General features: G+C 34.7%; 2 protein-coding genes across 2 annotated transcripts; both read right to left on the bottom strand.

Annotated features, from left to right (window-relative positions):
* Nucleotides 1-2,074: 2,074 nt before the first annotated feature.
* On the bottom strand, nt 2,075-3,188 carry LOC124847883 (zinc finger A20 and AN1 domain-containing stress-associated protein 6-like). Its single transcript, XM_047325474.2, has 2 exons — nt 3,118-3,188; nt 2,075-2,468 (listed from the first exon to the last, which is right to left on the bottom strand). The coding sequence occupies exons 1-2, from the start codon at nt 3,186-3,188 to the stop codon at nt 2,075-2,077; spliced, it is 465 nt and encodes a 154-aa protein (XP_047181430.2).
* A 5,989-nt stretch (nt 3,189-9,177) lies between these two features.
* Nucleotides 9,178-10,236, bottom strand: LOC124847882 (large ribosomal subunit protein eL21x/eL21w-like). The gene is made up of 2 exons (XM_047325473.2): nt 9,935-10,236; nt 9,178-9,600 (listed from the first exon to the last, which is right to left on the bottom strand). Exons 1-2 carry the CDS (start codon nt 10,169-10,171, stop codon nt 9,340-9,342), a joined length of 498 nt encoding a protein of 165 aa, XP_047181429.1. The 5' UTR covers nt 10,172-10,236; the 3' UTR covers nt 9,178-9,339.
* Between the last annotated feature and the right edge of the window lie 3,714 nt (nt 10,237-13,950).

Genomic DNA, 13,950 nt, shown 5'->3' with positions numbered 1-13,950 from the left:
CAAATATTTTTTGGTACGTTGTTGAACATGAATGAAGATAGTATGTCATCATTCACAATTTAGTATGTGAATAATCCAATTCAACAAAACACGTAAATATTTACCATTAGTATATTAGGTTTAAATATATGTATGTTTCATGAATGTGGGTGGTGAAAATTAATATATTTGTGGTTGTCATTTTTGAGACATGATTGTGGTTTTAATGTTTTGAAAATGATTGAATTGTGGGATGATGTTTCGAAATATAATGACAAGAGCATGCTTGATTACACCAATGTAAGTAAGACAAGACTTAGTTAATGTGAATCTTTGTTAAAAGAATTGATAATTTTCGTATTGTGTTGTTATAGTAAAATGGGTTGTGCTGGTTTTAGGAAAAGCTACAATAGTTGAGGAAAAAATATGTTTATGATTCGATTTTTGACAACTTACGAAGGCAAGAAGTGTTGCAACAATTAGGATTATTGTAGTTACACAAAATGTAATAGGCTTGAACAAGAATATTGTCATTGACATTTATGTTGTACATAAGGTATTCATTAGGTTTAATGTACAAAATTTTAGTATCAGACATGTTGGATAAAATGTAATTATTGAATTTGATGTTAATAAATCTACAAGTTTGGTTCTCAGTCTTTTTTTTTTTAATGTTGAAAAAGTCGAAGAACATGTTTGTCAAATTGTTTATCCAAAACTTTGAACGTGGCTCCCCAATTATATGAACATAGCTCTCCAAGGTTTTCACCAATTTGTTTTTGGTTGATTTGTGCAATTGTTGATTGGGGTGGGTAATGATTCTCACCATTGTTGGACGTTAGGTGTTAAAGAACATCCAATTGATTCATATTCTTTTATTCTTTTAAGAGTTTTGGAAGAGTTAAAATAAATAAAAAATACATAAACTTAACATTCTTTTATTCCTATTTTTGTTAATTTTGTCTAAGGTGTGACTCGTTTTTTTTCATATATTCAATTTGGTTCTAATTTTGATGATTTATGTTCAATTTGGTCATTTTTCATAAAGTCGTTTAAATTGTTAATTGCAGATTATACAGGTTAACCGTGTTTGAATGACCACTTCGATTTTTTCTCATGTGGCTCGTCATGCACTGTGTAACTTGGAATTAGTTGATTTTATTGTATTTTGAAATCGAAATTGGAAATAAAAAGGGAATAGGTTTATTAACTTCATCTAAGTTTTTTCGTGGATGCAAACTAGTTTTGCAAAGGCTTAATAGCTTACTTTGTCCCTAAGTTAAGAGCTGAATTTCCGTTTAGTATCCAGTTTTAAAAATGTATGTATTGAGTGCCAAAGTTGTAAAAATTGTATAAATGAAGTCCCCTCGGTTAAATTGGCTTAAACGGAGTTAACTCCGCGCTGATGTGGCTGTATTTTTTTTCTCTCTCCTATGCTTTTCCTACCATATTTTTCTCTCTCTTCCTGCCGCTGTTGCCTTTTTTTGTCTCTCTTCCTCCCTGAGTATATTAAAGCGGTGGAGTGCAAGAAATGTGCCAAGACCAGTAATGATGAGCACCTTCAGAACTGGAATTAGTGCAGTTGTGAAGAACTTCCACAACTCCATTGTGTCTTCTTTCTTTACACTATCCCACTATGGTGCAAATAATATGTTTTATGAGCTTCACAATATATAGTTCTATATGAATCAGCAACCATCATGCTTCTATAAATAGGATTTTGCGTGGCACATGTAACCATGTAGCAAACACTATCATTGAAAAAATATTCCATCGCACTGGCAGCAGAAGAAGAGTGATTCCAACATGTTTTCAATAAATTGGGAAGAACAGAGAACCCCACAAACTAAAAGTACACACACTTCGGTGAATAAATTCCTTAGAGAAAATGTATGTATGGGTATAATTGAAAAATATTGGAGTGTGAGTGAGTACAAGTTCGTATGCTTTTGTTTTCTTAGTTTAAATTTCTTTAAGAACTATATGTACATGAACACACACTTTCCACCATAAAGGTGTAAGAAAACAAACGAATGAGAGTGGTGAATTTATGATTCATATTGCTTGCATTGTGACCCTCTGGACTTAGAGATTTTTATTCTCGAACAATCGAACGTGGAAAATAAAAGCATCGTTTTGTGTTATAGATTGGGGTCCCGCAAAACGTGACTCCGCACTTGCACTTGAACCCAGTCAACCCCACACGCTTCCGACACGCGGCGCACCGGTTCGGTTGCGCTGAACCCGAGGATGTAGAGCTCGTCACCACCGCGACCTGAACCGGAATCGCGACCGCAGCTTCTGCCGGGAGCGAAGGCGGGGGCGATGCTTCGAGAAGGACATCAATCGCCGCCGGTGGCGCCGTGGACAGCGGTGTCTTCGCGGAGGAAGAAAGCGCGGTTTCGATCGTGGATTTGGTCGACACGTCGTCCTGCTCCTTCAAACGGATCGCACCGTAGCATTTGGAGCAGAGATTCATGGTAGCGCAGCTATAGATTTATATCAAATGATGGAATCAGCTATAGATTTGATCTCCCATTCTCCCTCATCAAATGTGGTTTCAACTTATTTGTTATATGAATGTTGGAAGGGGTGGTGGCGGGGTGTCGATGGTTGCATTGCCACTGTATGCAGAGCACGTGGGAGGTGATGGTTGGAGAGATGAAGGTGGTTGTTGGCGTGAATAAGAGAGGGTTGGAGATGGGTTTGTGAGTGCAGAGGAGTACAGAAAAAGTGAGGAAGAAGAGAGAGAGAAAAGGTACAGAAAAAGTGAGGAAGAAGAGAGAGAGAAAAGGCTGGAATATTGCAGGAAATCCAGGGAAAGAGAAGAAAAAGAAGAAAAAGTGCAGATTCGTCACGTGGAGTTAACTCCGTTTATGTGAATTTAACGGAAGAGATCTAATTGATACAATTTATACTACTTTGGGATGAAATAGAAGCATTTTTAAAACTGGATACTACATGGAAATTCAGTTCTTAACTTAGGGACGAAATAACCTATTAAGCCTTTTGCAAACTCCTCCCCTTAAAGAAATCTTATTGCAATAGTTGGGGCAGCCAATTTTTCTAATCCCTCGGGAACTCACTTCCTCAACAATAAAAGTTGTCTCCTCAAAATACTCGAAATCAAAATAGTACCTGAAATTCTTCGCTTCCTCATCCTTGTTATTGGGATTATAACGGGAAGCCAAACAAATACTCTTATCCATAGCAAAAGTCTTATCCAAGTAAATAGCTTCTTTTAATGGACTTGAACTCGAGGAGGTTAAACCTTTGAACAACAATAAGGATGATATGGCAAGGGGGTGAGGTCCTCGCCAATTTTGATGACGGAGGAGATGATTTGGAAGGTGCTATTTTGAGATTGGGTGAAGAGGTTGATTATGAGTTTTATGATGTTTTGTGCAATGGGTTTGGTTTTTCCACTATTGATACTAGTGGTGGAATTGGAGTCCTTCATTTTTAGGGTTTGAGATATGGATCTAAGAATGAGAAGAAGGTAGGGTTAGAGAAAGAGCTTAGTAGTAACGATGGTGATGATGGAAACGGTGGATTTGAATCTAATGACCCATCATTCAGTGGTGTGAGTGTAGTGTGCTAACTTCTTCACTACGAAAAACATCAGCACACTTGACAAAAACCCTAAACTCCACAAAAAAAGACAATCACATTATGCATTTACGAACACAGATTAAGAAGTCAAACTCACCTAATTGATTATCAATCCCTTTTAATTTCAACGAGCAATGTCCAAAATCTATCACACCACGCTCATTTCCACACGATGTTGATGAAAATTCGAATAACCCTTGAATTAATTCAATTAATTCTAACTCACACAATGCACTCTAACTCACACAATGCACGATCGACCACGTAAGCAAAAACCTCACAACTCATTCAAACATTGTCATCATGTACACTCTGTCGTTAACAATTTAGAAAGCTTCATGAAAAAAAACCAAATTGAACATAATTTATTAAAATAGGGACTACATGAACATGCAAATATATGTTGTAAGGGTGTGGTGATAATCACATGTAGCGTAATTGGGTTTTATTGTGGTATAACATGTCAATGATTGGATTTGGATGATTCAAGTGATGTATTATATATGTTTGAGTGTGTTTACATGGGTATGTGATGCTTGAATGCATGTATGATGTGTTAAGTATGTTTCCACGTGATTTAGGGTTGATGTATGTATATTTGAATGCTTGAATCATGTCCAAAATGTGTTTCAATTCGACAATAGTCGATTATCATTAGTTATAATTGATTATCTGCGCGTCGATGTTGAGTACGGTTGCGGGAATAATCGATTATCTGGGATGATAATCGATTATCCCTTTCTGCGTGATGTTTCTGGGTAAATTTCACTAAGATAATCAATTATCTTATGTGATAATCGATTATCTAGATAATCGATTATCACAGTGCATTTTTGTGAAAAATGATGAATTTGATGAAGAATGGTTGTGGACCAAGCCTGGGGAGTTGTGGAATGTGATGATAATTAGATATTGAGGTCAATAGTTATGTTTAGGGTCAGGTTTGATTTATTGTTGAGAGTGGGGCATGAGTGAGTGTTGGGATGTAACTGAGTAAGTGATTGATGAGCATGAGAGTGAAGGATAAGTTTACTTATTATACTTCGTAAATCTTGGTTCTATTTGCAGATAGGTTCTTCCTTTTGCCTTATAAGCATTGGAAGACTTGTTCGAGTATTGAGCCTTCCTTGTATAGGGGTGAAGGTGTCTTCCTTGTCCTTGTGTGGCAGGACTACATGCTCCTTAGCTGGATTCCGGAACTACTAGAGCATATTTGTAAGGGAGGCCACAGATGATATGTATGGGAGGCTACATGTGGGTTGTAGGAGCGATTACAATCGGTGAGGTAGGGTACAAGAGTGAGACGAACTCTTTTCACTATGGTCTTATGGTATGGTGATGTTCATGATGTTGTTCATGACTGGGATAGTTATGATGGTGGTGTATCTAAGATGATGATCATGGTACTTGAGATACTCGAGTGTTGCTATGTTGATAGCAATGTTACTATAATGGTTATAGTAGGTAGTTAACATAGGTGTTAATGGGTAGATAGACCAAGGGTCTAAATGTGAGATGCTGGAGATGACATCAATGGTTAAAGATCGAGGATTGAGGATCAATTAATTCATTATGTTTGAATTGTTTATGTTAGAAGATCAGGAATCCTATTGTTATTATTACTATGTATGAGGTGGTTGTTTATGGGTGATATAATCAGTATGTTTATATCTTGTTATTACGATTGCTTTATCGATAGTTTACCTCATATGTGTTTGTGTATTTGTGTATTTGTGTGTTTGTGAATGATATTTTCGACGATGATTGTATAATGTGTTATACTTAAGCAGATGATATTGCAGATGTTCTAGAGGTATGCTAAATTCACAAGATGATGGTGGAAAGATTTGAGTTTCCTTAAAAAGTTCTTTTGGTATAGAATTTTGAAACAATACAATTGTCGTTGGTTTATTTCCTTAATCACTTTAATTACTTTTAGAATAATGTAATTGGACAAGACTTTTGGAACTATTATGTTTTAAATAAGTTATGCATGTTTAAAGGATAAGGTTTTTGAAAAATATGTTTTCGCACTGTAAGAAAGTTTGAAATTTACCGTTTTTTGTAAACCCGTGACATTCCATAAATTGGGGCGTTACATAGCGCCATGAAAATAGAAGGGAAGCTTGGTCCATGAAAACAGTAGAGAAAGCTTGGTCCATGCACAACTCAGGTAATCGATTCCAAGGCATTGGAATCACTAAGAAATTGTGGAATTGGATATAGTGTGAGCGTAATCGGTTACGCGCTCCTTCAAAGGCTTGTGGAATCGATTCCACCTCCTTCAACTTACACCATCGAATATGTTCCAAGGAGTTCCTAGTTTGTTTTCAACCTCAAGGTCTTATCCATTTCCATAGGTTCTTAGTTCGTCTTCAACCTCAAGTTCGTGGATTCTTGGTTCATCTTCAACCTCAAGCTCACCTTCAACTTTTATTATTATCACACTGATTCACAAAACCAAAAAACACAATTGGAATTGATTCTCTCTTTTCTTGGTTCAAAAGACTAAGGACGACAAAGTGAAATGATCTTCTTCTAATTTGGCAGAACAGGTTGGTGTTTTTAGCCTGCCTCACCCCTGGCCTGTCGATCCTCTAGTCTGTTATCTTCATGTTGCGGCAGCTAGAAGATCCAAATTGATGACCAAGTATAAATGGGAATTTTTGTAGACTATGATGTAAGGTCTAAAGGCTATAGATTCTACAATCTCAAGCAAAAAAAAAATATTGTTATTAACATGGATATTCAATTTGGCAAAAATGTGTACAAAGATCAGAAAAGTAATCAAACTCAGAAATGTCAAGCAAACCTATCTTTATGGTATTATCAGAATAAGTTTCAATTTCAATGGAAAATTCTTGTATTAACTTGATAGAGGTATGAATAATATTTTTTTTTAATTTGGGATGAAAATGATACACATATTTATTTGTCGATGTTTCCATTCTGAGTTGTATTCTCGTCCCCTTCCATAATCAATTTTTTTAAAATATGAAAAATTCATAATTTTTTTGGAAAACCCTTATGTATTCATAATATCCAATGTTCTCTTTTGTCTGTACTTAATTTTATTTTATTTGAAAAACCCTTATGTTTTTCTTTTATTATATTACTTTTCATTCTCTCACTCAATTTATTGTATGACAATATTTGCAAAGTGCACTCATATTCCTTAATATGTTTGGATTGAATTGAAAGTTAGGACTACTTTTTATTATTATTATTTTAGTCTCTTGAATTTTAAGTAGAAAAAACACATGTTTTTGGATGACAAAATTATATGAGAATATTTAAATATTAAATTAGAGTACTTTTGTGTGAAAATTATTGTCTCTCCTTATATATTCTCTTTGAAAGTCTAGGCATTATACAACAATTTTCTTCATTCAAGTTATGACATGAGATTTGAAGAAAGATATAAAAAAATATTTTTTTAGAAATTTCATCTATTAAGTGATTACTAAAACAATCATATTCCACTTAAGCGTTTCAAAATATTAATATACTTAACTAGTACAAGTGGTTTCTCAAATAATAATTTAACAATTTAAATGAAATTTTTTCATGTTTAGTGGATATATGTTAGTGATATATATTTGATCAATAATAACTTAAATTTTAAATTTATACATTGATATAATAAGATGAAGGTAGTAAAAGAAAATTCTTCAATTTTTAAAGAATTTATAACTCAATCACCTAACTTAATCACTTAAATGGACGAGCTTGTGGTATTAATATTATGGAATCTTCACTCTATGAGCCTACTTTCATCCTAAAAATTTATGATCAACGAATTTTCATCATTAGAACTAAAAAAAGAAAAAAAAAATACATAGAAACAATGCACAACTACGCATAAATTGGGGTTTATTTATAAAAATAGTGCAAATTTATGGAGAATTTACATGGACAAGTTTTGAAAAAAATACGAATATGACTGAGTTATGCTTAGACTTTAAAAATGAAGAAGTCATCTTCAAGAATTCAACTTTAATTTCAGAAATGTATTTTGTTTATTTATTTATTTATTTTTCAAATCTTTCTTATAATTTTTTCGGTGTAAAGCCATGTTTATTTTAAATGTTCAAATTTATGGCATGTTTTCAGTTTGTTTATGTTTTTTTTTTATAAAATGGTGCCAGAGGATGATACATTTATTGAAAGGTTTAGACACTCTTCTCCAAAATAAAGGTGGATCAATTTGAATTTAAGGTGTAAAATGGATCGATGCAGTTTTTTAATTCTTTCCTTTGTTTATATTTCTGCTTTCTTTTTTTTCTTTCTGAGAGTTTTTGAAATGATTATAAAAAAATTGAAAGTTCTGCTTTCTTTCTGAGAGTTTTTGAAATGATTATAAAAATTTGAAAACATAAACACGGTTTTTCACCAAAAATAAAATTGAAAACATTCTCCAAGTCACGATTATTTTTTTTAAATCTGTCACAATGAAAAAAATTAAATTTCCAAAATCAAAATCAAACTATTCATTTTGAAGTCGCAAATCGGATTACAAATTGTATTAATATGCTTTCTTAGCTGTTAGTTTTTTTAAAATATAAATGAAATAACTGTTGAAATTTGTAGAAAAAGTAAGACCCACAATTTTGTGATTTTAGTGAATTTTATTTAAAAATAAAAAATGTGTTTGGTGCATTTTTCAATCTACGATGATAACAACTATAGTGTTAGCAAGTTTTTTCCAATTTTGTTGCAGGTTAACGAATATATTGTTTTCCACTCCCAAATTAAAACGAAAATAATAAGCACATTAAAACCAAAACACTTAATTTATAACTCGCTTTTACTTGGTGGGAAAAATGGATCTTGCAGTTATCCTAGAACTGCCATGCGTCTCAGTACCTATAGAAATACACTAAACAGGAAAGTTGAAGAGAGAAAAATAGTGAAAGAAGGAAGCTAGTGAAAAAAAATGGTTTTTCATCTCCCAACATGTCTCAAGGTGTTGCTTCAATATTTGTTACAACCTGCAACGACTAAGAAGTGCCCAAGGATGATTGATATTTAAGGTTAGGTGGAAATAAATTCTAAAGCACTTAATTAGCAGAGCATGATTGATATTTAAGGTTATGTGGGAATAAATTCTAAAGTACTTAATGAGCAGAAGGGCCACAGGGTTTTGTCTTTGAAGGAGATCGGGACATGTGACATAATGTCATCCTAGTAGAGATCAAACACAACTACAATATTTGATACAATTTCTGCCCACAACACATGTACAAAAAAAAAATTAAGCATGAGAACAGCCACAAACTATACATCTAATTCATCAAACTACCATAATGGCATTCGAAAACCAATCTCAAGGTTTTTTAGAGTACAATTCTTCTTATGGTAACTCAATATACAATATTATAAAACAAATCAATAGAATCAAAAGCTGTCTAAATGATTTCTTTGGCAAGAAAATCTTTCTTGTGTTCAATTACTTTTTAACAAAGACATTTTAACAATAATATAATGGAAATGACATTTTAACAAAGAAAACTCAAACAGCTTACACATCCTCCACACTAGCAATTCAAATATAAACCTTTCTAATCATGAAGAACATTATACGCAAATCACAAAATGTAAAGTTCATTAAATACCGAAGAAAATAGAACATATAATTGTATTTAGAGAATCAAAATCAAAATTAAAATTGTTTACCAGTAGCCTTAGAACGAGTAATCTAAAACTAAAAAACAAGTTGGCAAACCAACCAACAAACAGTACAAAAAACTAATATCCTCCTTTAAGATCATTAACCACGTCATAGGGAATGGGAGTTACAGTTTCAATTAGAGCTCCTTCCACCATAAGGAAACCTGGTTTGGGACCCTCAGGTTGTCTCTTGGTGCTAATTTTCTCACCCTTTGCCTTAGCATCCGCCTTGAGTTGATCATTCTTGATCTTCCTCAAACGGAACTCCTCAGTGCACCTTGAAGGCATAACATGCTCAACACGCACATGAATCCTCTTTCTAATAATTCTGTTCCCCACCTGCATAATACAAACTTTTTATTTAACACGAAATCCCCTATTTCAAAAGGCATACACACGAGTTTATAACAAAACCTTATGAACTAAAATTAATTTCCTAGGAAGAAATCAAACAAATAAAACAGCATCAGAACACACCAATAGACTAAAGGTAACTCGCTGAAGGCACAAAATACGAATTAGAAAGCACAGCTCTAAACCTTGAAACTAAAATCAATAATGCATGGAGTATATGGAATTGACAACGGAAAAGAAAATAGGACGAAAAATATTAAATAGACAATATGACGAATCGAGAACAAAAGCAATAACGGGTTTCCGGGAGAGTGAATACCTGTTTGTTAACCTCGACACCAATGGCGCGTTTGGTGACGTTCCAAACACGACCGGTGCGGCCATGGTAGAACTTGTGAGGCATACCCTTGTGGACGGCGCCGTTAACCTTGATGTCGACGTAATCGCCGATGTGGTAAGTTCTGAGATAAGTAGTGAGGGCGATGGTTCCCTTCTTCCTGAAGGGACGAGAGAATGAATCTCTCGTGCGAGATCTCAAACCGTGACCAGCCGGCATTGTTCCTTACCTAGGGTTTCTCTCTCGCTCTCTGAGCTCAGCTTGGAGTAGAAGGAGCTATCAGTCTATAAAGTTTCTTTAGAGTTTTTTTTATAGTGGAGCAGCTAGGGTTTTGGAACGGGCTTTTCCTTGGGCTTTTATTAATCGACCGATTGGTACATCTCACAATTTAAGTTAGGGATGCTTCCTGCACCTGCTAACCTTTCTCCTTGCACCTCCAATTTTATTGAAAATGGTAAATTTGTCCTATGGTGAAAGCTTTTTACCTTAGGTAAAAAGTTTGAAAATTTGAAGAGAATCTCTTTGACCCCTCTCTTTGCATTCACTCATTTTCACTTTGCACTCGTTCTTTGTTCTTCAAAGTTGCAGTCCTTCACCTCTTTCCCATTATATCTTTTTCTTTGTTCTATTTCCTCCTACATCGTATTTCCTTGTTCTTCCTCTCAATCTACATATGTTTGAATTTGTTCTGCTAGCATTATTTTTAAATATAAAATAAATATTATAGCATTTTCAGTTCCTACTTTTAAGGAACATAAAGTGGTCCATTAAGCCATTATTTGTATCCCTTTAACTGCATACAGGTTATGGAGCAGTTATTAATTTTGTTTAAACGTAAATTCCATTTATTTTGAACCTGTGATGGCCAGACTTTATATAAGGAAATGGGTTACTCTCAGTTTTGATCACTAAGTCTACTCCTCTGTTCAGAAAACACATCATCGAGTTTGAGTGAGTTAAGGTTTAGAAAAACAAAGTTGTTTGTGTTTGGATTACAAAATTGCAATAAGCAGGAGGTACGCACATTATTCTTTCATTTTGCTTCCACTGTTTTTGATTTGAATGTGTTACTGTGATGTTAATATAACATGGAGCGATTCTCCCAACACCTCACTGACTTCATCCTACACCTCCCTTTTTTTCTATTTCCAAATGTATCCCTCTAAGAGAATATTTTGGTTTTAGAAAAAGTTGGACCATTGAAAAATAAAAATTAAGCACATTTCAGATTTAAAACCCTACACCCCTTTCTTCTCCCTTCGTCTTTTTTGCTGCAATTCACCCATTGTTTCTATTGTCTTCAGGCGCTACCCGTCCTCCTTCTCCCTCATATCTTCTCTTGGTGAGTGCTACTTTTTTCTCCCTGGTTTGGTGACTGGTTTGATGGCTGTGTTTAAGGCTCTGTCACCTGCATGAGGGGTGCTGCAGTCGAAGATCGCCTGATGAGAGCCGCACTTGGGAGTGCGGATGGTGGTAGCCGCAGTTGGAACTACGCTTTGCGTTCGCCGCAGTTGGAACTACGCTTTGCGTTCGCCGCACTTGGAGCTCCGCTTTATGTTAGCCGCAGTTGGATCTGCATTTAGGGGCGGATGTAGTTGGATCTGCGTTTAGGGGCAGCCGTAGTTGGATTTGTGTTACGGGTTTTTATTGCTTTCCTTTTTCATTTTCTTTTTTCACCTTTGTTTTTTCGAGTTTCATAGTCTTTCTTTTATCTGTTCTTCCTTCTTTTTCCATGATTTTTACTGAACAATCAGACGAATTTATTATGGAAAACGAGCACGGTTAACAGAAACATGCTTTCTGAAGTTAGCTCTACAGCTTATTATCTTTTACTATTAAGTGTTAAAACTTACGGTAAGGAGTTAAGAACGAAATATTCAACAACAGATCATCTGAGTTCAAGAAAACTTTGTTTGTCGCGTTTGATATGGTATGTGCAATTTCTAGCAGCTTCTATCTTCTAGCTTCATTAAAGGTTAGTAACGAAAGTCAGAGAGAACTGAATACTTATGAAGCAAAAAGTGGGCCAATAAGGACAACTGTCAATAGCAAACTATATACAATAAATTTAAAAACACTTAAACTTGACATAAAGATTTAGAAACGGATCATTTGTTACCAAGACCTAATCTGAATAATGGTAGTATAGTTTACCTAGAATATAAGACATTTTCCATAATATATAATCGCTCAATTGTTTGATTGTGTATTTTTTTCCTTGGGGGATTGGATTACAGGAGTTACCTTGTATTAGAAATATAAAAAATTGAAGCAACTTCTTATTTAATCTAAGCATTAATAACTTGTAATCATTAAACCATCATTGCATGTTTTTCAAATTTTATTACATGAAGGGTAAAACTGTAAATTGGGAGGTGCAGGGTGAAACAGGTGAGGCGTAGGGAGGAACACTCATATAACATGTTTAGGTCAATTTTATACTCTGCTATTTTATCATTTGGTATCAGAGCAAGTTTATTCCTCTGCCTTGCATATTTTCGTTTGTTTTCATATTTATGGGTTTTATTATTTTGATTCATTTAATTCAAACAAAAAAATTACCAAATTAACGTAAAAAAACCTGATTACGATTTTCTTGTAATCTTAAATGGAGCTTTTACCTTTTAAAAGCGAATAATATTAGCGAGATCGTCATTAGGATTCTCGGATTGACGATGAACCCTTTCGTTAACCTGTTAAATTTATATAATAAGCATGTAATTTTGAATTTGCGGTTTCTTAATCTGTGAATTTTTCTGATATCAAGTGTGGTATTCCTGAGTTGAAAGGAGATAATTATAAGGTTTGGAAGGAAAGAGTTCTTCTTCATTTAGGCTGGATGGACATTGACTATGCTATTAGAAAACCAGAACCACCGGTGTAGATGACTACTCACGTTATATGTATCTCTACTTACTTCGTTCTAAGGATGAAGCTTTGGATGCCTTTAAAATTTTTAAGACTGAAGTTGAGCTACAACGCGGAAAGCAAATCAAGAATTTGATATCAGATAGAGGTGCAGAGTATTATGGTAGATACACGGAGAATGGACAAGCACCTAGTCCGGTTGCGAAGTTTCTTCAAGAACATGGAATTTTTGCCCAATACACTATCCCTGGTTCTCCAGATCAGAATGGTATGGCAGAAAGAAGGAACAAAACTTTAATGGACATGGTCAGAAGTATGATGAGTAATTCAAAACTTCCTCAATTCTTGTGGACTGAAGCACTGAAGACAACTGTGTATATATTAAACCGAGTCCCAACCAAGGCCGTCTTAAAGACACCGTTTGAGTTATTCAAAGGTTGGAAACCAAGTTTGCGACATATACGCGTTTGGGGATGTCCATCTGAAGTGAGAATTTATAATCCACAAGAGAAGAAACTAGACCCATGGACTATTAGTGGATATTTCATTGGATATGCTGAAATATAAATTCTATTGTCCATTGCATAACACTAGGATTGTGGAGTCAAGAAATGCAAAATTTCTTGAGAATGACTTAGTTAGTGGGAGTGATCGGTTTCCAAACATTGGGAATGAAAGGGATCACTATGAAGCTCAACCCTCTAACTCAAGTGATAGATTGGTTGTCATTCACACCCCTCAAACACAAATGGGTGTTAGACAAACAATAATTGAAGCTTCACAACCTGCTGAAAATTGACCTTGCAGGTCAAGTTGCTAATGAGGAACAAGATGATGTTGAACAACCTATTGAACAGTTGCTTTAGCAACAATTCCCTCAAGAAAGTGACGAGGCAACATTAAGAAGATCTACTAGAGTTAAAAGGCCAACAATTCCTAGTGATTATGTAGTGTATTTGCAAGAAGTTGACTACAATATTGGAGCTGCAAATGATCCTGAAACGTTTTCACAAGCCATGAGTTCTAAAGAATCAGACCTATGGTATGACGCCACGAAAGATGAGATGGATTCTATGGCATCCAACAAAGTCTGGGATCTAGTTCAGTTGCCTAATGGTGTAAAATCCATT

Source organism: Vigna umbellata, chromosome 3, assembly GCF_029865625.1.
Source record: "Vigna umbellata cultivar VRB3 chromosome 3, Vumbellata_1.0, whole genome shotgun sequence".
In the NCBI taxonomy this organism is placed as follows: domain Eukaryota; kingdom Viridiplantae; phylum Streptophyta; class Magnoliopsida; order Fabales; family Fabaceae; genus Vigna; species Vigna umbellata.
This window is presented reverse-complemented; position numbering and strand designations above follow the sequence as displayed.

Excerpts from the sequence above, each read along its gene's own strand:
- LOC124847882 (XM_047325473.2), bottom strand. The coding sequence starts at position 10,171 with ATGCCGGCTGGTCACGGTTTGAGATCTCGCACGAGAGATTCATTCTCT. Across the intron at positions 9,601-9,934 it reads GTGTCGAGGTTAACAAACAG|GTGGGGAACAGAATTATTAG; the intron begins GTATTCACTCTC and ends TGTATTATGCAG.
- LOC124847883 (XM_047325474.2), bottom strand. The coding sequence starts at position 3,188 with ATGGATAAGAGTATTTGTTTGGCTTCCCGTTATAATCCCAATAACAAG. Across the intron at positions 2,469-3,117 it reads GAGGAAGCGAAGAATTTCAG|CTGCGCTACCATGAATCTCT; the intron begins GTACTATTTTGA and ends ATAAATCTATAG.